The sequence below is a fragment of the Phyllostomus discolor genome, chromosome 1, assembly GCF_004126475.2.
Source record: "Phyllostomus discolor isolate MPI-MPIP mPhyDis1 chromosome 1, mPhyDis1.pri.v3, whole genome shotgun sequence".
Classification (NCBI taxonomy): domain Eukaryota; kingdom Metazoa; phylum Chordata; class Mammalia; order Chiroptera; family Phyllostomidae; genus Phyllostomus; species Phyllostomus discolor.
In genome coordinates, this window is record NC_040903.2 from 154,756,447 (window position 1) to 154,779,006 (window position 22,560).

General features: G+C 37.2%; 1 protein-coding gene across 1 annotated transcript in view; it reads right to left on the bottom strand.

Annotated features, from left to right (window-relative positions):
• INO80 (INO80 complex ATPase subunit) overlaps window positions 1–22,560 on the bottom strand; it is a 127,071-nt gene that overhangs the window by 57,401 nt on the left and 47,110 nt on the right. Inside the window, 12 exon segments of the mRNA XM_036017321.1 lie at window positions 1,184–1,355; window positions 2,125–2,218; window positions 3,158–3,225; window positions 4,238–4,371; window positions 4,582–4,749; window positions 7,437–7,522; window positions 8,497–8,614; window positions 9,829–9,913; window positions 11,466–11,608; window positions 12,081–12,140; window positions 21,431–21,526; window positions 22,318–22,398. Of these exon segments, the coding sequence (XP_035873214.1) occupies window positions 1,184–1,355; window positions 2,125–2,218; window positions 3,158–3,225; window positions 4,238–4,371; window positions 4,582–4,749; window positions 7,437–7,522; window positions 8,497–8,614; window positions 9,829–9,913; window positions 11,466–11,608; window positions 12,081–12,140; window positions 21,431–21,526; window positions 22,318–22,398 (1,305 nt within the window).

Below are 22,560 nucleotides of genomic sequence, written 5' to 3' on the forward strand. Positions count from 1 at the left end.
CCTTCTAATGTAGTTGAAGAACCACAATATAAACAGGCAAATATCGTTTAATTCTCCAGTGCTACCCATTTCATTCAGAATAAAATCCAAATCCTTAGCAGTAACTTATGAGGCCCTACAGGATCTGGACCTACATCAGTCACCTTATTTCCTGTCACTTTCCCCTTCACCTACTTTACAATGACCAAGAATTACACGAAAAGTATGCAACATCATTACTTTTCATGACAATGCAATTTAAATCATGAGATACCACTACAAATTCAAAAATGTGGACTGGAAATACCAGGTATAGGCAAGGATGATGAACACAATAGCAAATTTCTCACATTGCTGATGGAGATGTAAACTGTAAAACCATTCTGAAAAATGTTTGGCAGGGGCTACTAAATCTAAATATACAAAAACCTGATTACAGCAATCTCACTCCTTTGGGATATATATCCCAAAGTAATTAGTGCTTATGTTCATCAAAAGACACATACAAGAATGTGCATAGAACTTTTATTCATAATAGCCGCAAACTGGAAGCAATCCAAATATCCACCAACAGTAAAACAGATTAATAAACTAAACTGTGGTATATTCAGACAGTGGAATACTTCATAGCATTAAAAAAGGATGCTATAGTGCAACATGAAGTATATAAATATACTGAGGGAAAAGAAACCAAATGCAAGAGTACATACTAGATAATTTTATTTACATAAAGTTCAAAAGCAACTGTAATAACAGAAGTAGAAGAGTGATTACCTTTATTTGTTGGTTTGTCTGAATGAGAGGTATTAAATGGGAAGTAGTATGAGGAAGACTTCTGGCTGCCGAAAATGTTCTATACCTTAATGTAGGTAGTTGTTACACAAGTGTTTTAAACATGTGTAAATTCAGAGTTGTATATTTAAGATGTGTTACAGTAAAGTTATATACAAAAATATACATTTAATATGTATACCCTATATATACACACATACATATATACCCACACACACATGCACACATATACAAACACACAAAATATCTACCGAGATGTATATAATAAATAATAAATCAGTACACTGCTCCCACTCCTCTGGGAACTTTCTGGCTCTGTCAGAAGATCATTTACTTTGTTACTGCTTTTACTGATTCACAGAAAAGGGAATGGAGTACTACTTGGATAACTGACACTGAAAGAAAGGCTTACCTTTAACAAAGGGCAGCTGCAAAGGTTGGGAAAGGAGAGTGGAAAATTCACCCCCAGAAGGAAATCCTTGTTTCTCAGATATCTCTGCTGGCTCTCTCCTTCTGGCTCTCCCCAGGAGCGCAGCTGATGGAGCCTGTAGGAGGCTTTCAGAGACAGGAAAAGAGCTAACCATCTGAAACAAATCACAGCACACATACTTATTCAGTGCTCCATGGAGGTTTGAGGTAGTTCACATCAGTGAGGAACTTTGTCTCTTGTTAACATTTCTCTTTTGTAAACCCCGAGCAAAGAGTTCTTTCCTACTTTGGAATAAAGTCATTTCACACTTTTATTCTATAAATTCTACTTTTGGCATGACTTGGTTTGCTACTATGAAAACTAAAATCCTCCATAAAGCTCATCTCAGTACTAAAAAAATTTAATTCTATCACAAAAACTCTATCATAAAAACATCCTCATATTAGGGAGATAGGCTTTCCTAATGAGGCCACTATTTACAATATAAGTACAAGATAATAAAATTAAGTGAAAGCTATTATTCCAAAGACAAGAACATAGAACTAAGTTTCCCAGAACTCTTAAGGCAGGCTATGCTGCAATCACTTCTAACTAAAGTAATCACCAGCTGTCATTTGCCCTATAGAAGCAAATAAAATACAGTAGACTAACTAGAAATTAAGAAGACTTGAAGATCTGGTAGCATTTGGGAGAAGAGCCTGAATAATTTTTATTTATGGCATACCATGAGGTATCATGCAGTTATTAAATGATCAAGAGAAAATTATGATTCCTCAATAAAAATGTTTATTTTTAACAACAGAAAATGGATGAGAGGCTCCCTAAGTTAATATAATGTTAAATATTTAACCTTCACAGTATTCAATCTTTGACCTTGTTTATTTCTAATGGCTCTCTCATCAAACAATGAGCAAACTTCTCACCTGGCCAAAAGTCCCTGAAGCATGAGGTTTGCCATTTCTGCTGGAGATACGTCAATAAAGCGAAGGAAAGAAAAACAGCTTTCTTCATTAACACCTAGAATATCAAAGTGCAAAGTCAAAGGCAGTAACAAGCCAAGAGATAATACTCAGCTAAAGTCTGCTCACTGAACTGCTGGATTTTGGCTTAATAATCAAAACATTTTTAAAGGTTCCAAACCACAGTTAGTTTGATGGAAGTCAGAGAGCCACATTTTTGTACTACAATCACAAGTGGAAGAGGCAGATCTATGAGATATGGCATAGATGAGCCAGAGTGAAGTTGGCTCATCAGTTACATCTGGGGTTTTTATATCCTTGGTTAACTTCCTTCCTCTTTTTATCACGCTGGGGCGGGGGGTGGGGTAGAAAAAGACACAGGTGAAAGATTCTGAACCTTGCCGTAATAATTTGGACAATGTTCTCAGTTGAGCAGCTTCTTTTCCTTAGACTAAGGGGGCAGAAACTAAGTCACATCAATGAGAATCCTGAACTGTCTCTGTCAAGTTTTAAGAGTGTTAAGTTTTAAGAATCAGGTATAAAATAAACATGGAAGGTCAATGTAATAATTTTTGTTGCTTCCTATTACAGTCACAAATCACAAGCATCTATAGATGAAGTTGACTAATTTACTAAAATTTGGTAAAAGAATCTTTTTTTTTTAAGATTTTGTTTATTTTTAGAGAGAGGGGAAGGGAGGGAAAAAGAGAGGGAGAGAAACATCAATCATTGCCTCTTGCACACCTCCAACTCGTGGCATGGCCCATAACCCAGGCATGTGCCCTGACTGGGAGTCAAACCTTTTGCTTTGCAGGATGACACTCAACCTACTGGGCCACACCAGTCACAGCTATTTAAACCTTATCTAGACTTTATAAATAAAAACCTAGTGTACAGGCAAACTACTAGTAATTCCAAATTAGTTACTTAGCAAACAAAGAGAAGCATCCTGGTAAATCCTTATCATCCTTTCCTTCCCAAAGATAAAAACACCAACCTTTTCTGTGAAAGAGAGACTGTTGGATATAGTCCGGTGCAAATGGAGAAAGAAGAACCCTTAACCACCTGTAAGGTAATAAAATAAATCCAAACACAAATATAAATACTGGGAAGTTAACTAGACTGGAGGTTCCAAACTAAATATAGTCTTTTAGGTTTGAAATTCTTTATACTTTAAAGAAACTTGTTATTACCAGGCAAAAATCATGGCGTAAAAAGTCAGAAAGTAATAGTACTTAAGAGGTATAAGATAATACTAGTTTAAAGTAGTCTAATTTTATTTCAGAGACTCATAAACTAGCACCCTAAGTTATCGTACACTATAAACAAAAAGCACTACACTCCATCCGCTTCCTTCTGCCTGTCTAGTTAAGTATTAGCCTGAAACTATCAGACATAGGATTCTTAAAATTAAACCAATGAAATGTCTCAATTTCAGCTGCATTAGGCTACATATCAATAATTATTTGGACAGTATTGTTTATACTGTTTCTCCTCAGAAGCAGCTTTCTAAATCCATGGTTGTCAAATGTGGGTGTGCTCCTCTTTGGGAGCTTGTTAAAAAATCCAGAAGCCAGTACCACCCTCACTCACAGATGCAGAATTAACTTACACACCTATTTTCTGAATGGAAGTGGTCTCTAGCACATTACCATTAACAACCACTTCACCTTTATTGCAATCTGTCATTGCTGATTCCGAGAGAATAAATTTGATTATTTTGAAATCCAATCAATTCTCTCACAAGTGCTATTCCATATGTAAAATAAGCCACCACAAAGCAATTTCAATAATAAAGCAGAGACACTTGCTGACCTCTTTTGGTACAAGTACATATTTGCACACAGGTGCACCTTCCTCATTTGGAAAAGCAACCAGAAGTGGCCAGGGCCTTGAAGGTCATCTAGGGAAACCCTTGACAGTGCGAAGACTCTCCTACCACAAGATTCCTCAACAAATAGTTGTCCATCCTTTGTTTAATATGTGTTGCTGAGGAATGTACTCTCCACCAAATTTATCTCCACAATCTCCCAAATTACAAAAACACTCAGAGTAAACAGATATTATATGTGCTCACCTGTCTCGTGAATGGTTAAAGACCCTGATCTGTCCATGATGGTAGATAAACTTTGAAATCTGGTATGGCTTTAGGGAAATATGAAATGGAGACCAAGTTTCTTGTCGTTCAAATAACTCTGGGTGATTACACACCTAAGAGAAAGGAAAAGAAGACAACATTGTTATGTGCATACATTATAAAGTGATGGGGAAATCACAAACTATGAATGTTTACCTTTGTGAATAAATACTTTCCCATTTTCATCTCTTTTTAACAACATTTACTTGGCATCAAGTTTAGAGGCCTTTCTCTTGAAGTAGGCTAATACAGAGAACTCCAGGGCAGCTAACCCAAGCTCTTACCTTCCTAAACTGCATAACCAGATTCATGAGGCTGCTGGTGGTGGTCTGTGCTTGCTGGGTAGAGCCCATAGAAGACTGCAATAAATCCTCAATGGAAATTTTGTTCTTTAGTGCCTGATACAGCAACTTTTGTCGACTGGTCAGTTGGCAATACATTAGAATCTCAATCTAAAAATCAGTGAGAACATTTATATTTTGAAAAACAGTTTGTAAGAAACTCAGTATCAACTTAAAAGTTGAAAACACATGCAAACACCAGATTGTCATCGAAAAAACTATATATATATCTAGAAACCCAGTATCTCTATAAATCTCTGATATAGTTACCCTCTTTTCCTTGTCACCAATGTACATGGTGTCCCTGGGCAAGCTTTTCCTTTTCCAAAAGTACCAATTATTGCCCATCACAGTGACTTATAACAAAAATATAGGGTCTGGCACAAATAATGCCCCCTTTTAATTACAAAATCATAAGCAAGTAATTGTAATTCTGTAGCATAATATCATACTTGAGCATACCTATGAAATTACAGGTGAAATGTTTAAATTAAAACTATAAATTATTACCCTACCAACCACACTCAAGCAGGCGTTACATCCGCTGTACCCTGTATATTCCTAAACTCTCCTAGGCCCATACTTTCAAGCATCTACTACTCAGAGAATGTGTAGCTGTTTTTATGTGACATATCAAGAAAAAAAGGTCTTTTCCACAATTTACTAAGTTGATTGACAGCATTACCACTCAGTGGCCCAAAGAGAAACTTTAGTTAGCTGGTTTTCTTTCTCTCTCATACTCCATGTGCTATCATTTCCTAAGTCCCTCAACTCAACCTGGAAATTTACTTCAAATTACCTTTTCTGACCATTCCCAACTGCCTTACTGAAGAATCTCATCATATTAATCTAGGCTGATGTTATTTTGGTGTCTTCCTGCCTCTAGTCTCTCCTGATTCTAAGAAACTTTCCATACATATCTTGTAAGGCCATTCAACTGCTGAAAAATCTTCAATGTACATTACTGCCTATAGTAAAACATTAAAAATTTTCCCACAGATAAAAAAGACCTCCCATAATCTAACCCACCCAATTGTCTCAGTCTCATTACCATGTCCTCCTATATACCGTTAGCAATAGCAACTATGGTCTGAATAGTGTTTGCCGAACATACTGAATATTTGAATGTTGCTCTATCTTTGTTTACATGGCTCTTTTTGCCATGCATCCCCTTTCTATTTTGCTAGTAAACGTCAACTCATCATTCCAGATGTATGTCATGTCATCTCTGTTCCCATTATAGTTCACATAGACCATCACTATGTCCCTATGATGCAACACTAGTTATTTATGTGTTTATCTCCACTGGAAATCTGAGCAGAAGCTGGAGGCTACATGTTTATATATCAGAGGATGTCAGGCAATAAGAGTTCAATAAATAAATATATTAATATTATTTAACAGATCAGAAACATCACTGATGTTTAAAAAAATATACATTATACATAATGGTTAAGAACCATACTACATCTTCTGATCACCTCCCTATTCACCATTAACCAAATAACAGAAATCATGACACTGCTACAGTTTTTTTAAGGTCTTTGTCATGTAAGAGCCTCAAGGATACATTTTTTTAAAATAAAGTGTTTTCCTTCTATCAGGTACATCTGTATGTCAGTGCTCTTTAATTAAAATCAGCCAGTTTCACAAGAGTCACCAAGATTAAAAAATAAATAAACAAAATAAAGGCACACTTCTCTCTTTGAAGGTGTACATTTCACTACAATCTTCCAAAGAGAGTTACTAATTTCAAAATGATCCATCCTTGTGACAGTGAGAGCAAAGAACTACCTGATATTATCAGGGATCTAGAAAGCTGCTTTTTAGGCAGAGAGAATTGTGTGGAACAGGTAGACTGTATGGAGTTTGGAAAAAAACTCCAAAGGACTGGGAACTGGTAGAAAAAAGGAGGAGAATAAGGGGAGAAATCATAGGGGATAAAAGAAAGTAACAGAAGTCTGGTAAGGATCCAAAAAAGATTTATAAACCAAAATCACTGGCTTTGTATGAAACAAACATTATAACCCAAAGCACATTAAATTTCTAAATCTAACTCCCAGTTTGCAGAAATACAGGAAACAGAGAAACATGCTTGACAACAGCACAATGATTTCACAGCAAAACCCAGTATGTGGAAAATTCTATGGGACAAATAACTCAAGTTTCTTCAATAAAGAATCACAAGGAAAAACAGAAGGAAGGGATTAAAAGGTAGTTAACATACATGTCACCCAAATGCTATGTGTGGATCTTGCATGAATTCTGATTTCAAAAATCTAATTCTGAGACAGAAAGAGACAGACAGACAGGCAAAGACAACTGGGGATATTTGAGAACTAACTAGGTATGCGATACTAAAATAAAATAACTGTCATTTTCAGTAGGGTTATGTAGGCTAAAAAAGACCAAGTCTTTCAGAGTTATACATGAAAATTTTTATAAGAGAAATAAAAGACATCTGGGATTTGCTTCAGAATAATCTACAAGGGTGGGGATAACCATGAGTAGATCATTGTTAAAACTGTATGGTGGTTATAAGAAGGTTCATTATACAATGCTTTTTATTTATATAATGTTTCAAATTCTCCACTATAAAGAATATAAAACAAAAAAAATTACTTGCCATGATTATTTGACTCATATCAAATCTTTGATTCACTCAGGTTTAAAGGTCTTCTCTCAATCAAACTAATTATTCTTCAACTAAACAGTTATCAAAGAACCTTTCTTCACTCTGGAACTCCAAGTTGGTTCCCATTAAACCTAAATAAACTCATGAGGTTTTCTTTCCTTACCTTGTCAGACAATTCATTTTCTACATCTTTCTTGATTCTCCTCAGCATAAATGGCTTCAAAATCATGTGTAAGCGAGAGAGTTGATCTGAAATGCCAGGAGCAAACCCCCCATAAGTAATGCATTATATTGATTTAACACAAACAAAAGTAGAAAACATCTCTCATTAAACTGTTTTAACACCTTTTGGCTTAATGATTCTCTGAAAGAAGACTCAAACAATATTTTTTCCCCCAAATAGGAAATGAAGGAGTCTGAATTTTCTATAGCATCTTCCTATAGTCAGCTACACAAATGCATTTTTCTCATACTCAGACCAACAAGGACCATCTTATTTTTATTACAATTCACCTTTAGAGTGTTTAAGGAACATTCTGACCTATATTAAATTTCTCAGGTAGGTCTAATGCAAGCTGCGACTGTCAGTGTTCCCCCAAACTCATTTTTCAAAGTATGTCAGCAAATAACAACTTGTATATGTAAGAAATTACTTAAGAAGTTTTCTTTTTTTTTTTTTTAAAGAGGAATATGTGGGGTAACAAAGGATTTTTCTTTTTTCTTTTTTATTAAAGAGAGGGGGAGAAACATGAATGTGTGGTTGCCCTTCACATGTCGCCAAGTGGGGACCTGGCCCACAACCCAGGCATGTGCCCTGACTGGGAATTGAACTGGTGACCCTTTGGTTCGCAGGCCGGCACTCAATCCACTGAGCCACAGCAGCCAGGGCTCATTCCACAAATAAAATAAATGTGAAAGGAATTTTTTAGGATCTATGTGAAAAATCTGTCACTATGAGGACTCTGTAAGCCAAAATATGGTACTTTATGACTCTGCCTGTTCTGCCTTGATTAGCCAACAATATAGCACCATTACCTGAGTTAGTCTTTTTTTTTAACTTTTTTACACATAAACGAAGTAAATATTTATTTTATAAGAGGAAAAACAGCCCCCATCCTGATCCTTCTAAGTATACTAGAAGAAAAATTCTTCATAGAAAAAAAAAATACAATTATGTGGTTGCCTATACTGGTACATAGAAGAAAGTTCATAGAAGTACTCACTCTCATCAATGGCGGATTTGTTTTCGGCATGGCTCTCAATGTCCTTGGAAAACCATTCATTAAATTCCTCATGTGAATCAAATAATGTTGGCATAATGAAATGCAGCAGAGCCCAGAGCTGGAAACAAAAGAAAAGTGAAAGAACTTCAGGGCAACAACACAACAGTTTGGGAGGCTACGATGAGGGTTTGGAGAGCGGGAAAGTTGCAGGTATGTGTGTATATCTGTGTCTTGGTGCATGTGTATGTGTGAGTTAATGAGAGAGGTTGAAACTGTGTCAGCACATGGCTCATCAACCAACCCTAATTCTGTAAGGTGCTACAGCAAAATGTAGTTATTTCTCAATTAATTTCAAACTGAAAGTCTAAAAGTACAAGTTCAGGTTTTGAGGTGGGATAGTTTTAAAGATCATATATGTATTAAAAAATCCACTCCATAACTGCATACAATCTGAGGTAGCATAACTTGCTAATAATAAACCTAGATCAGGGGCTCAGCAAATTATAATATGTGGTGCCAAGTATGGTCTGCCATGTATTTTTTTTAATAAAGATTTTATTTATTTATTTTTACAGAGGGGAAGGGGGGGTAGAAAGAGAGGAATTCAGAGACACATTGATTTGTGGTTTCCTCTTGTGCGTCCCCTACTGGGGACCTGGCTGCAGGTCATGTTCCCCAGACCTGGAATTGAACCAGCGACCCTTTGGTTTTCAGGCCAGCACCCAGTCCACTGAGCCACACCAGCAAGGGCTACCATCTATTTTTACAAAGAAAGTTTTACTGGAACATAGCCAATTTATTCATTTATGTATCATCTATGGCTGCTTTCATATTACAGCAGCCAGATTAAATAGTTGTGACAGTGACTGTATGGCTTATAAAGTCTGAAGTATTTACTATCTGGCTTTCTCCCTTTTTAAAATTCATTCACTCACTGTCTGGCTCTTTACAGAAAGTTTTCTGACCCCTGTTGTAGATGGTCACTATAGAAAAAATTTTAGCTTCTCAGTGTTAAAGAGTGCTGCCCTTTCATTCTAGCATAAAAACATCTCTGCATTGGATGGGTAATATTCCTAATGTCACAATTTATCAGATAAATACAATGAAATAAAGTAATTCATTTGTTTTTTGTCAGATAATAAGGGAAAATAGAAACCATGCCAAAAATCCCAGTTAGGGCAGCTATGTTCAAATTCTGCCTTTTACATGGGAGTTATAATAATATGTACAGAGCATTACCAATGCATGTTGGCATGGGTAAAGAATTCCGTTCTGTGCTGAAACCACTCTATTTAATACAGATCTAGAAGTGAAACCTCTGCTAGAGCTTACCTCTGCCATGGTGTTCTGAATGGGGGTCCCAGTTAGCAAAAGCCGATTCCGACACTGGAACTGCAAGAGAATCTTCCAACGAACACTGTCCAATAAGATGAATTATAAATTCCAAGTTAGCAGTAAATCTTTCTCTATACTACCAAGTCCCCATAGTTCTACAAATGCTTTCAAAAAACAGTAACATTCAGAATTAAGTATCCATCATGTACACAACTGGAAAATATTATTCAAAGCTGAGGACAGGAAATTTAAGAGACCCTGAGTCCTCTATATTGAAAATATGGCATTAGGGTTTAGGGGAAAAAGCCCACAAATAGGCAGAGTAGTATTTTTTCTGGCTTTGATAAAGTCCTCTTTGTGTTGACATAAACCATTCCATGATAAGGCACTTATCTGTAATAGGAAGCTTTAAATTATTAATTTGTATATTTCCAATGAGTTTGAAGGGAGCAATGAAGAAAGAGGAAGCATGTGAAAACAAAATGCACAGAAAGTCTATGGTTATGGGCACGTCTTACTTTGAAAGAGTGCAATATGGAGTAATGCCCTTCAGGTTATGGAAAGCTCCATGGAAAATGCTATTCTGCCAGATAACATAGACCTTTAAGAAAGTCCTATGCACTCGCCAACAGTCAGTAAAAATGCTTCAAACCCAAGGTTTAATACTACTGAGTAACACTTTATATCTAAGCACTCATTTACTATTCACTTTGGGACCTGAAAGGTATTAAGACTATTTTAAACATATAATTTCCAATAAAAGGATTCTTTGGGAATTCTAACAAGCATCCAGAGACTAGGACAACTTGCATAAAACAGACAGAACCTACAATCCACATAACGTAACATTCTACTTCCTATTAAGACCTCTTGTCCAAAATAATCTCTCAAGAATAGGGCAGGTGCCCTTTCCTCCACAGAAATTTTCCCTGAAGAACAAAGATCTGTTAAAATGTCATAATTATTATTATTGAGTAAGGAGATAGAAGCTGAGAAAAATCCTTGTATTCTAAACACTAATATTTATGTTCCATGAAAAATGAAAAAGGGAATTTCTGATTTCTGGTTCGATACATGCCTTATAGAATGAACATGTATCCGACCAGAAGTCAAATACATGCCATGTTCTGAAACCTCTCTGATCTTTATTTTCACTTGTATGGTATCACACAGATACAGTTGACCATTGAACAACATGGGTTTGAACTGTCAGGGTCCAGTAACAGGTGGATTTTTTTCAATAAATACAGTAAATGTATTTTCTCTTCCTTATGACTTTCTTAATAACATTTCTTTTTCTCTAGCTTACTTTACTGTAAGGATACAGTATATAATATGTGTTACAAAATACAAAATATTCCAATGGACTATGTATTTATATACATATACATTTATAAAATATTAACACATATACAAAATATGTATTAATTGACTGTTTATGTTCCTCCAGTCAATGGAAGGCTATTAGTATTTAAGTGTTTGGAGAAGGAAAAGTTATATGTGGCATTCCAACTGCAGGGAGCTGGTGCAGGGGGGTGGGAGTAGTTAGCGGCCTTAACTACCACGTCCTTCAAGTGTCAACTACACACTATATATCTCAGTCCATGGGGTTTGGTTTCTATTACTCATGTTACCTGGAACTACTCTTGAGCGCCTGAGCCTCGTCCAATACCATGTACTGCCACTTGACCCGCTGGAAATACTTTACATCCTGCACCACCAGCTGATAGCTGGTGATAACCACGTGGAAGGGGGCATCCTGAGTGTAAAGTGTCTTCTGTAAATATAAGAGGGAAACAGTGAAAAGAGATACCTAACAATTCATAATACGAAAGGAGGAACAGACTATATTTTATAAGTCTATTTTATATAGACTATATTTTTAAAGAAGTTTATCACGATAGCCCCAAAGTTGTGCTCTTCCCATGTGAGAGATGACAGTGAATTAAAACACGACTGTGTTTAAAGTAGTCATCTTAATCACAAATCATGTTAAAAACTAGTATTCAGCTTAATAAAAAAAGTTTTTATTTAATCCTGGACTTCAAATCCAGATGATGTCTATAGCAGGAAAAACATTGTAATACTGTACAAAAAAAAGTGTACTTGCCTAATGCCCAGAAATACATAAGATTTTATGTACATGAGAAATCACTCAGGTCAACTGAAGAAATGACAATTGCATATGATGTGTGTGCACATGTATATATATATATATATATATATATACACAGGAAGCTGAAAGTTACCTGACTCCAGAACCTCCTTATAACTTTTCTATCATGAGGATTTCCCCAATATGGTAGCACCTGGAAAAAGGACCAATATAGAGATTATTTCATACTGATAATCTTAAAAGTATTGTCACAAATATATTAATTAGAATGATTTTAAAAGAACCTAGAACAGGGACTTCCGGCAAGATGGAGGCATAGGTGGACCCACCATACCTCCACACACAGCCAAGATTAGAACAACAACAATTTAGAGACAGAGTAACACCCAGAACTGACAGAGAATTTATCTGAATGGAAGTCAGACAGCCAAGAAGTTGAAGTAGACCCGTACATCCAGACTGGTAAGAGGGGTGGAGACGAGCAAGCGGGTCGCAGCTTGCGGAGTTCTGGGCGCCTAAGGCAACCGGGAGCGAGTAAGCCATCCAGGGTGAGCAGCGGGTGGACCCTGAGTACGCAAGCGGAAAGTGGCGGACCCAGTGAGCCTGCGATTGTGGACCAGGACAGAGCGCGCAGCCCAGGATCCCAGGGAAGGGACTGAGATCCGAGGAGAGTGGGGCTGCCGCCATTGTTCCCCCCATCCCCCCGCCCCCACATACAACGACACAATCTAGCGGCTGGGGTGCCCAGACCAGGTGAACACCTAAGGCTCCGTCCCTCAACGTAACAAGAGCAACCAGACCAGGAAAAAAAAGAGAGAGCGATGGCTCAAATAGAAGAACAAATCAGTGCCCCAGAACTCATCCTTTTGAGCGACCAAGAAATAGCTAACCTATCAGATGCACAGTTCAAAACACTGGTGATCAGGAAGCTCACAGAATTGGTTGATTTTGGGCGCAAATTAGATGAAAAAATGCAGGTTACCATAAAAGAGATGAAGGAAGATGCACGGAGAACCAACAGCGATGAGAAGGAAACTGGGACTCAAAACAACAGAGTGGACCAGAAGGAAGAAAAAAGAAACCAAACAGGAAATAATGAAGAAATAAGAATTCAAAAAAACGAGGAGGAGCTTAGGAACCTACAGGACATGTTTAAACGTTCCAACATCTCAATTATAGGGGTACCAGAAGGGGAAGAGGTAGAGCAACAGATTGAACACGTATTTGAACAAATAATAAAGGAGAACTTCCCCATTCTGGCAAAGGAAATACAGGAAGTTCAGAGAGCCCCAAAGAAGTTGGACCCAAGAAGAAACACAACAAGGCACATCATAATTACATTAGCCAGGTGAAAATGAAGGAGAGAATCCTAGAAGCACCAAGAGATAAGGGGACAGTCACCTACAAAGGAGTTCCCATCAGACTGTCAGCTGATTTCTCAAAAGGGACCTTACAGGCAAGAAGGGGCTGGAAAGAAATATTCCAAGTCATGAAAGACAAGGACCTATATCCCAGATTACTCTATCCAGCAAAGCTCTCATTTAGAATGGAAGGGCAGATAAAGTGCTTCTCAGATAAGGTCAAGTTAAAGGAGTTCATCATCACCAAGCCCTTATTTTATGAAATGTTCAAGGGACTTATCTAAGAAAAGAAGATTAAGCAAACAACTAGAACAGGAATAGAACCACAGAAATGGAAATCACATGGAGGGTTAGCAACAGGGGAGTGGGAGGAGGAGAGAGGGGGAAAAGGTACAGAGAATAAGTAGCATAGATTGTAGGTTGAAAACAGATAGGGGGAGGGTTAAGATAGTATGGGAAATGTAGAAGCTAAAGAACTCATAAGTATGACACATGGACATGAACTAAGGGGGGGAAGGTGGGTGGGAGAGGGTGTACAGGGTGGAGGGGAGTGAAGGGGGGAAAATGGGACAACTGTAATAGCATAATCAATAAAATATATTAAAAAAAAGAACCTAAAACAAAATAAATATTAGAATTCCTCTGAGGACACTGCCGGATTAGGTGCTCAACTAGCACTCCTCCTGCTGACCAAATTAAAAACTCACATACAAAACATCTGTTTGAAGGTATCAGCGAGATAAGCTTCTGAGCCAGTGGAGAATTAAAAAGCCAAGATCCAGAAAAGAAGCCCAGAGAGGACATCCTGACACCTGTACATGTTCCCCCTTCCCAAAAATTCTAGTTGAAAGACTATGAAACTGAGCAGAGGGTTTTTTTGTGTGTTTGTTTGTTTTAAAAAGATACAGGGCCCACAGAACAAAAACTGTTGTTCAAGGAGGACAGATTCTAATAAACACCAACCTCCCTGACCTTAAGTTAGAATCAAAGGATAAATACACATGAGTAATATAAAGGTAAACTATATACACTTGCCTTAATAGACACATGCATCCCTTAGTTATTTGTAGGAAATTGGTTCCAGGACCCCTTGAAGATATCAAAACCTAGGGATGTTCAGTTCAAGTCCCTCATGTAAAATGGCACAGTACTTACATATAACCTACGCATATCTTCCTGTATACCTGAAATTATCTCTAGATTATTTACCATACCTAATATAAATGCTATGTAAGTAGCTGTTATACTGTATTGTTAAGGGAATAATGAAAACAGTATATACATGTTTAGTACAGACATAACTGAAGGTCTAACTACATAGTATATATCAGCAACAATACAACCTTCCCCCCAAAGTATTTTTTTTTGATTCATGATTGTTTGAATCCCTGGATGAGAAACCCTCAGCTATGCAGATAGAAAAATACATTTACTAAGTGTACTGAATTTCAGCTTCAAATCATCTCAGTTTCTGACCAGATTAAGGGTACTTTAGATTGCTAGTGCCCCAGAAAAAAAATTACCAGTGACAGGAAACCAAAATGAAACCTAAAACACAGAAATTCTCTCTGGAAGAAGAAAACATTATCTACAACCCACAAATATCTCTAGAATTTTCCCCATACAATGTCTTGCACACAACTAAAAAAAAAAAAATCCCCAACATAAGACCAGATCACTTAACTGAAAACCAACATGAGAAACAGAAAAGAAACAAAGCCACAAGAAACTCAGATATAAACACAGCAGAAAAAGACTTTTAAAAGAATTTAATAGCAATAAGATGCAGCTAAAGAGAAAATTAGTGAACTAGATGACAAGTCAGGAGAAAATATCCAGGCTAAAGCATGGAAAAACAAAAGAATGCAAAATTCAGCACTCTTTCTGTGATGCTTCTAGGGGTGGCTTGCTTTCTTCTTATCCATATCAGGCTCAAAGTGCTCTTGGATTAGCAGCTTGATGTCTTTTGTTGTTTTCAGAAATCTCAGTCAGATGGAAGCACAAATATGCAGAAAGTAATGAAGATGGGTGAAAATAACATGTAATATGAATAAAATCTAAATACATTTAAAATACATAGGTAATAAAATGTCCTATGAGGTTTAAAATAGAAAAATGTCACTTTTTAAAAAGTCAATGATATATGTATTCTCCTGGGTATCCACTGAAGAATAAAATGAATATATAATTAGCAAGCTAAGAGGGGAAGAAAAAAAAAGTAATAAAATATAATCAATGCAAAAAGACCCAAAACAGGAGAGAAAAATGAAAGTTGAACATGTAAAACAACTAGAGAGCAAAAAGCAAGGCAGGTGATTTAAATTAAATATATCACTAATTACATGAAAAGTTAAGCACAAATTCTCCAAATAAAAGGCAAAGATGGAGAATGGTTAAAAAAGAAGGATTCCATGTAAAAATTAACCCCAAATAGTTTATCTATTTAATATCAGAGAATACAAGTTTTAAGGTAATAAGTCTTCTTTTAAAAGATTTTATTTATTTTTAGAGAGAGGGGATGGGAAGGGGAAAGAGAGGGAGAGGGAATCAATGTGTGGCTGCCTCTTGCACAGCCCCTTCTGGGGACCTGGCCTGCAATCCAGGCATGTGCCTTCACTGGGAATCGAACCAGCAACTCTTTGGTTTGCAAGCCAGCACTCAATCCACTGAGCCACACTGGCCACGGTGAAGGTAAAAAATGTCTTAAAGAGGGACATTTCATAATAATAAAAGGTTCAATTCATTAGGAATATGAACTAATTATAAATTTGTGTGTGTATATATATATATATATATATATATCTCACAAGCCTCAAACTATATAAAGCAAAAACGGATATATCCATAATTGTGGAAAATTTTAACACACCTCTTTCAGTCAGTAATAGGACAGGCAGATAAAAAAAAACAGTAGATACAAGAGACTTCCGGCAAGATGGAGGAATAGGTGGACGCACCGTACTTCCTCGCACAACCAAGAACAGAACAACAATAATTTACAACAATGATTTGCAGTCATAATATCAGAACTGTCAGAGGATTTATCTAAATGGAAGTCGGAGAGCCAAGAAGTTGAAGTAGACCCGTACATCCAGACTGGTAGGGGACGACGAGCCGAGCGGGCGCGGGGCTGGCGCGGGTCGCCAGTGCGCGTAGGTCGAGGGAAATTTGGCACACAATCGGCGCGACAGCAATCCGGGACGCAAGAGCGCAGTGGTGCAGCGGTGATCCCTGAGTACGCCAGCAGCGGCTGGGGGAATCAGTGGGGCAGCGATTGTGGACCAGGGCAGAGCTCACGGCCCAGAAGCCCAGGGAAGTGTCTGACTCCAGGAGAACGGAACTGTCGCCATTGATTCCTCCTGTCCCCGCTCCCGCCTCTGCCCCCACATATAACGTCACAATCTAGCAACTGGGGTGCCCAGCCCCGGTGAACACCTAAGGCTCCGCCCCCCACCGTAACAAGAGCGACCAAACCAGAGAAAAAATAAATAAATAAATAAATAAAATAATAGGAGAGACAGGGAAAGACATAAGACATGTTTCCAGCAGAACAGATCAGTCCCCCAGGGCTCATCCTTTTGAGTGACTAAGAAATAGCCAATCTATCAGATGCACAGTTCAAAACACTGGTGATCAGGAAGCTCATGGAACTGGTTGATTTTGGATGCAAATCACATGAAAAAAATGCAGATTACCATAAAAGAGATGCAGGAAGATACACGGAGGAGAGCCAATAGTGAAAGGAAGGAATCTGAGTCTCAAAACAATACAGTGGACCAGAAGGAAGATAGAATCAACCAAGCAGGAAAGAATGATGAAATAAGAATTCAAAATATCGAAGCTTAAGACCATCGAGGACACCTTTAAACGTTCCAACATCCGAATTATAGGGGTACCAGAAGGGGAGGACCAACAAGTGGAAAAGTTATTGAACAAATAATAAAGGAGAACTTCCCCAAACTGACAAAGGGAACAGTCTTCCAAGAAATCCAAGGAGCTCAGAGAGCCCCAAAGAAGTTGGACCCAAGAAGAAACACACCAAGGCACATCATCATTACATTAGCCAAGGTAAAAACGAAGGAGAGAATCCTAGAAGCAGCAAGAGATAAGGGGACAGTCACCTACAAAGGAGTTCCCATCAGACTGTCAGCTGATTTCTCAAAAGAGACCTTATAGGCAAGAAGGGGCTGGAAAGAAATATTCCAAGTCATGAAAGACAAGGACCTACATCCCAGATTGCTCTATCCAGCAAAGCTCTCATTTAGAATGGAAGGGCAGATAAAGTGCTTCTCAGATAAGGTCAAGTTAAAGGAGTTCATCATCACCAAGCCCTTATTTTATGAAATGTTCAAGGGACTTATCTAAGAAAAGAAGATAAAGAAAAGACATGTATAGTAAAAGGACAGCAAACTCACAGTTATTAACAACCACACCTAAAGCAAAACCAAAAGAAACTAAGTAAACAACTAGAATAGGAACAGAACCACAGAAATGGAGGGCACATGGGGGGCTAGCAGTAGGGGGGGAGGAGGAGGAGGAGAGAGGGGGAAAAGGTATAGAGAATAAGTAGCATAGAATGTAGGTTGAAAATAGATAGGGGGAGGGCAAGAATAGTACGGGAAATGTAGAAGCTAAAGAACTCATAAGTGTGACACATGGACATGGACTAAAGGGGGGAATGTGGGTGGGAGAGGGGGTACAGGGTGGAGGGGAGTGAAGGGGGAAATGGGACAACTGTAATAGCATAATCAATAAAATATATTTTAAAAAAAATCAGTAGGTACAGAAGTGCTGGACAAGTTAACAGAACTGACCTAATCAATATATACGTAACACCACATTCAACAACAGTAGAATACATGTTATTTTCAATCAATCACACACAGGACACTTATAAAAACTGGGCCATAAAAGCAATGTTTAACAAATTTCAATAAAATCATAAAGAGTATGTTTCCCTATCACAGTGGACTTAAGCTATAAATTAATCACAAAAAGGTACCTAGAAAGCTATCCTTGTTTGGAAATTAAGAACCACACTTTTAAATAATGCATTAATCTATATGAACTTGCAGTAGGAGCTAGAAATTATTTTGAATTAAAAGATGATGAAAATGTGACCCTCAAATCTGGATGACTACGGTCATGCTTAGAGAGCAATACCCTTAAATTAGAAAAAGCTGAAAATGAACCACCTAAGCACCATCTCAAAATGTTACAAAAATTTGAAAGTTTACCAAAACAAGTAGACGAAAATAATAAAAGAGCATAAATAAATGAAATAGAAAACATACAACAGCCAATTTCAGGGATGAAAAATGGAACGTTAACTAAAAATTTATAAATCATATTTCATGGGAAAAGGGAGGAAGTTAGAAGCACTGATCATACTAGAACTATAAAACAAGTGTTACTCAGATACTTGCCAAATAAAATAAGCTTTCAGATGTTATCATCACAGATGTAATCTAAAAAAAACTTTCCTTTCAGCTTGTAGATCAGCACTCAATCCACTGAGCCACACCAGCCAGGGCTAAATGTAATCTAACTATAAACCTGAGCAGAGTCTACACCTATGTTCTGTAGAGAAATGAACGAACGCATTTCTGACAATCTAAAGGAGCAACAGCAATAGAAACGACGACTCAACAGAGAAGAGGTCATCAAAACTTTTCTGTAAATGACCAGATAACTATTTCTGCTTTGCAGGCCATACTCTCTGTCACAAATACTCAACTCTGCTGTTGTAGTGAGAATTCAGTCACAAATAATACATAAGCAAAAGAGAATAACTGTCTTCCAATATATATGATTTAAATGTCATACATCATTCATTCTGAAGCATTTTTAATCCATTTAAAAGTGTAAAAATAATTATTAGCATGCAAAAAAAACAGGTGGCGCAGTGTTCAATAACTTAAATATAGAATGACTTAGCAATTCCACACCTAAGTATATATCCCAAAAAACTGAAAAAACAAAGACGTGTTCAAACAAAAACCTGTACATGTATGTTCATAGCAGTGCTATTAATAACCAAAAGGTAAAAACAACCCAATTATCAATCAATATATGCATAAACAAAATACAGTGTATCCAGATAATAAAGTTATTCAGTTATAAATATTATAAATATTCAGTTAAATATAAATATTCAGTTACGAATAAAAAGTTACTCATAAGGAATGAAGTACTGATATATCCTGTAACACTTACGAACCTCGAAACCATTATGCAAAGTGAAAAGAAAAAGCCAGACATAAAAGTTCTTATGTTTTATGATTCCAGTTATAAATATCCAGAATAAGTAAATTCATGGAGAAAGAAAAAAGATTTGTGGTAGCCAGGGGGGTCTGGAGGGAAAGGAGAATTAAGGAGTAACTGCTTAACTGGGAGGAGGTTTCTGCTTGGGGTGATGAAAAGATTCTGCAACCAGATTATCAGAGATCACTGCACCACATTGTAAATGTACTTAATGCTACTTCATTGTACACTTCAAATTGGTACATATGTGTATTTTATCACAATTTTTAAAAACTGGGACAAACAAGTGGCAACCGGAATTGGCCCAAAGGCCATATTTTACTGACCTGTAAACTACAGTATCAAAAGCAAGCTCAACATGCAAATGAAAGCTCAGTTTCAGGTACAGGTATAAAGTCAAAGGAGCACTAACAATGACATCATAATAGTACTACATTGCCATCCATAGGTCAATGAAGGAAATACTGACAAATTAAGTGGTTTGATAAAAATTTTAAGACTTAATTTCTAACTTCCTGATTGTTCAGCATGTACTGAACACCACCATCACCACCAACAAAGGCAGAAAAAATGATGGGGAGAGCTCCATTCCCATATGTTAAACAACTCTATAAAAAAGTCAACAAATTGCTTTAGTTGATCTCATCTTCTTAGAGAGTTAAAAATGAGTCAGCCAAGTTAAAAGCTATATACCTAATGTGTTTTGTGATGTTTCTAAATTTACAACTCAACCACAAAGGTGGGGCCACAGCCATAAAGATTTCCCAAAGCAGAATATCCCAGATATATCCTGATTCCTTACAAAGCATATGAAAGAAAAATACCTGCTTATCATTTCTACCCTGTCCTATGTACCCTTTAAATTGCAGGGGACACATAATTATTATAGAGACCCAAAATCAGAGACATCATGTCAGTATCTCTTGATACATAATCTCCATAAAATCCTCCTCACCATGCAACTTCATTATCATTAAACCCTTAGAGACAAAACACACATTATTAACTCCCTTCTCCTGCTATACTTGCAAACAATATAATAAATCCTACCCATTCTCTTATATTCTGACAACTTTCCATGATTACACCCATTTAAGTCTTTTTTTTTTTTTTTTTAATTTTTAGAGAGGGAAGGGAGGGAGAAAGAGAGAGAGAGAGAAACATCAATGTGCAGTTGCTGGGGGCCGTGGCCTGCAATCCAGGCATGTGCCCTGGCTGGGAATCGAACCTGCGACACTTTGGTTCACAGCCCGCACTCAATCCACTGAGCTACGCCAGCCAGGGTCCCATTTAAGTCTTGACCATGTCTTACCTACCTTGATGCAACATGCTTCCCTACTGTTCACTTCTTACCTCAATCTCAATTCTTTTCCTCTGAGTTAGTTAAAATCAAATTTCACATGATCTACCTTAGATATTACCTTATCTACTTTAGTTCTAATCTAGACTAAGGCTAAAGATCTAGTTTTGGAAATCAAAAAAATGGATAATTTATGAATGTACTGGGGGACGAAGGGAATGACAACAGTATTACATATAACAGGGTATGTGTCTTGATGATGATTTGCCAAAACTCTATGTTAAACCAGCAAGGTAGATATTTTCTATTATGGTAGTTTGACCAAGAGTGTCAATTCATGTGGCCGGTGTAGCAAACCACATGAATTGGACTTTGGATTTCTCACTTATGATGCATAAAGATGTAATATGCCCTCTTATTGCTCCCACTGTAACTTTTATAGAAAATGTATGTGAGCTAAAATTAATAATTATTATGAGTAATTAAATAAGGAAGGTAGCAAAAGAGTCAAAATTTATTTTAAAGAGCAACAGAACTTTTTGTTGGATTAATTTTTACCTTGAATTTAGGAACAAATCTAGTAAACTCCTGATGCCAATTATTAAGTGTGGAAGCAGGTGAAATTATTAAGAAAGGTCCCCAAATGTTCTCTCTCTGAAACAGAAAAACTGGGTTAGCCAACTGAACAAAATTACAGATATTAAATTCAAAATTATAATTAATGACAAGAGTAATTTAAGAATAGGAAGTACATTGTAACAAGAGAAACAGTGGGAAAGAAGTTGCTCACACTCACTTTGAGGAAAAAATAGCAAGCTATTACTGCTACCCCGCCCCCACCTCTTATAGGTCTTAATTTTTATCATTCACAAAGCACTTAGAACATACTGACTTGCATGTATTGCTTTCCCCTATACTAGATAATCATAAGTATTTTACTATTATCTAGTGAGTATAGAGCTTTTGCTTTTTTCAAAAGGCTTTTACATGTATTTCCTCATTTAATTCTCACAAAATCTCTACAAGGAATTTTGCAAAAATTTGCAGAAGGGGAAACAACCTCAGAAGAGTTAAAGTCAGGTCAAAGAAGTTATGTGCATTGCCCAAGTTTACACTGTTAGTAAGTGTGGAGATGGCAATGTAAACTCAGGTCCTCTGATCTAACCATACATTGTCTTTGTCACCACACTGGTAGTTCTCAACCAGGGATGGAGGTGGTGGGAAGGTTTCCAAACCCCACATGCTCAAAACTGTCCTAGTCTTGAAAAAAAATCAGTGTTTCACTACATCATGTCACTCTGTAACAGCTCTGAAGGCAAGGAGCAAGACTCACTGTCTTGGCATGCTACAGAGCCTAACACAGTATTTGATAATGGCTGATCCTCAATAGAAAATGACACTGAAACCTAGAGAGAGAGAGAAATGGAAAGACAGCATCTACCCACCTCAGCCAGATGAGCCAGAAGGGCAATGCTCTGTACCGTTTTACCAAGGCCCATTTCGTCTGCAAGAATACCATTAATACCCTAGGGGAAAAAAAAAACAACACACACATACAGAGTTAACACCTCTCACATTCCACCAGAGTTCAACCTGCTGCCTGAAAGAACTAACAAAAATGTCAAACTTATTGAAACAAAAGTGACTAGAGATATACAGCTTTAGCACTTTATCCACTGCTATAATCA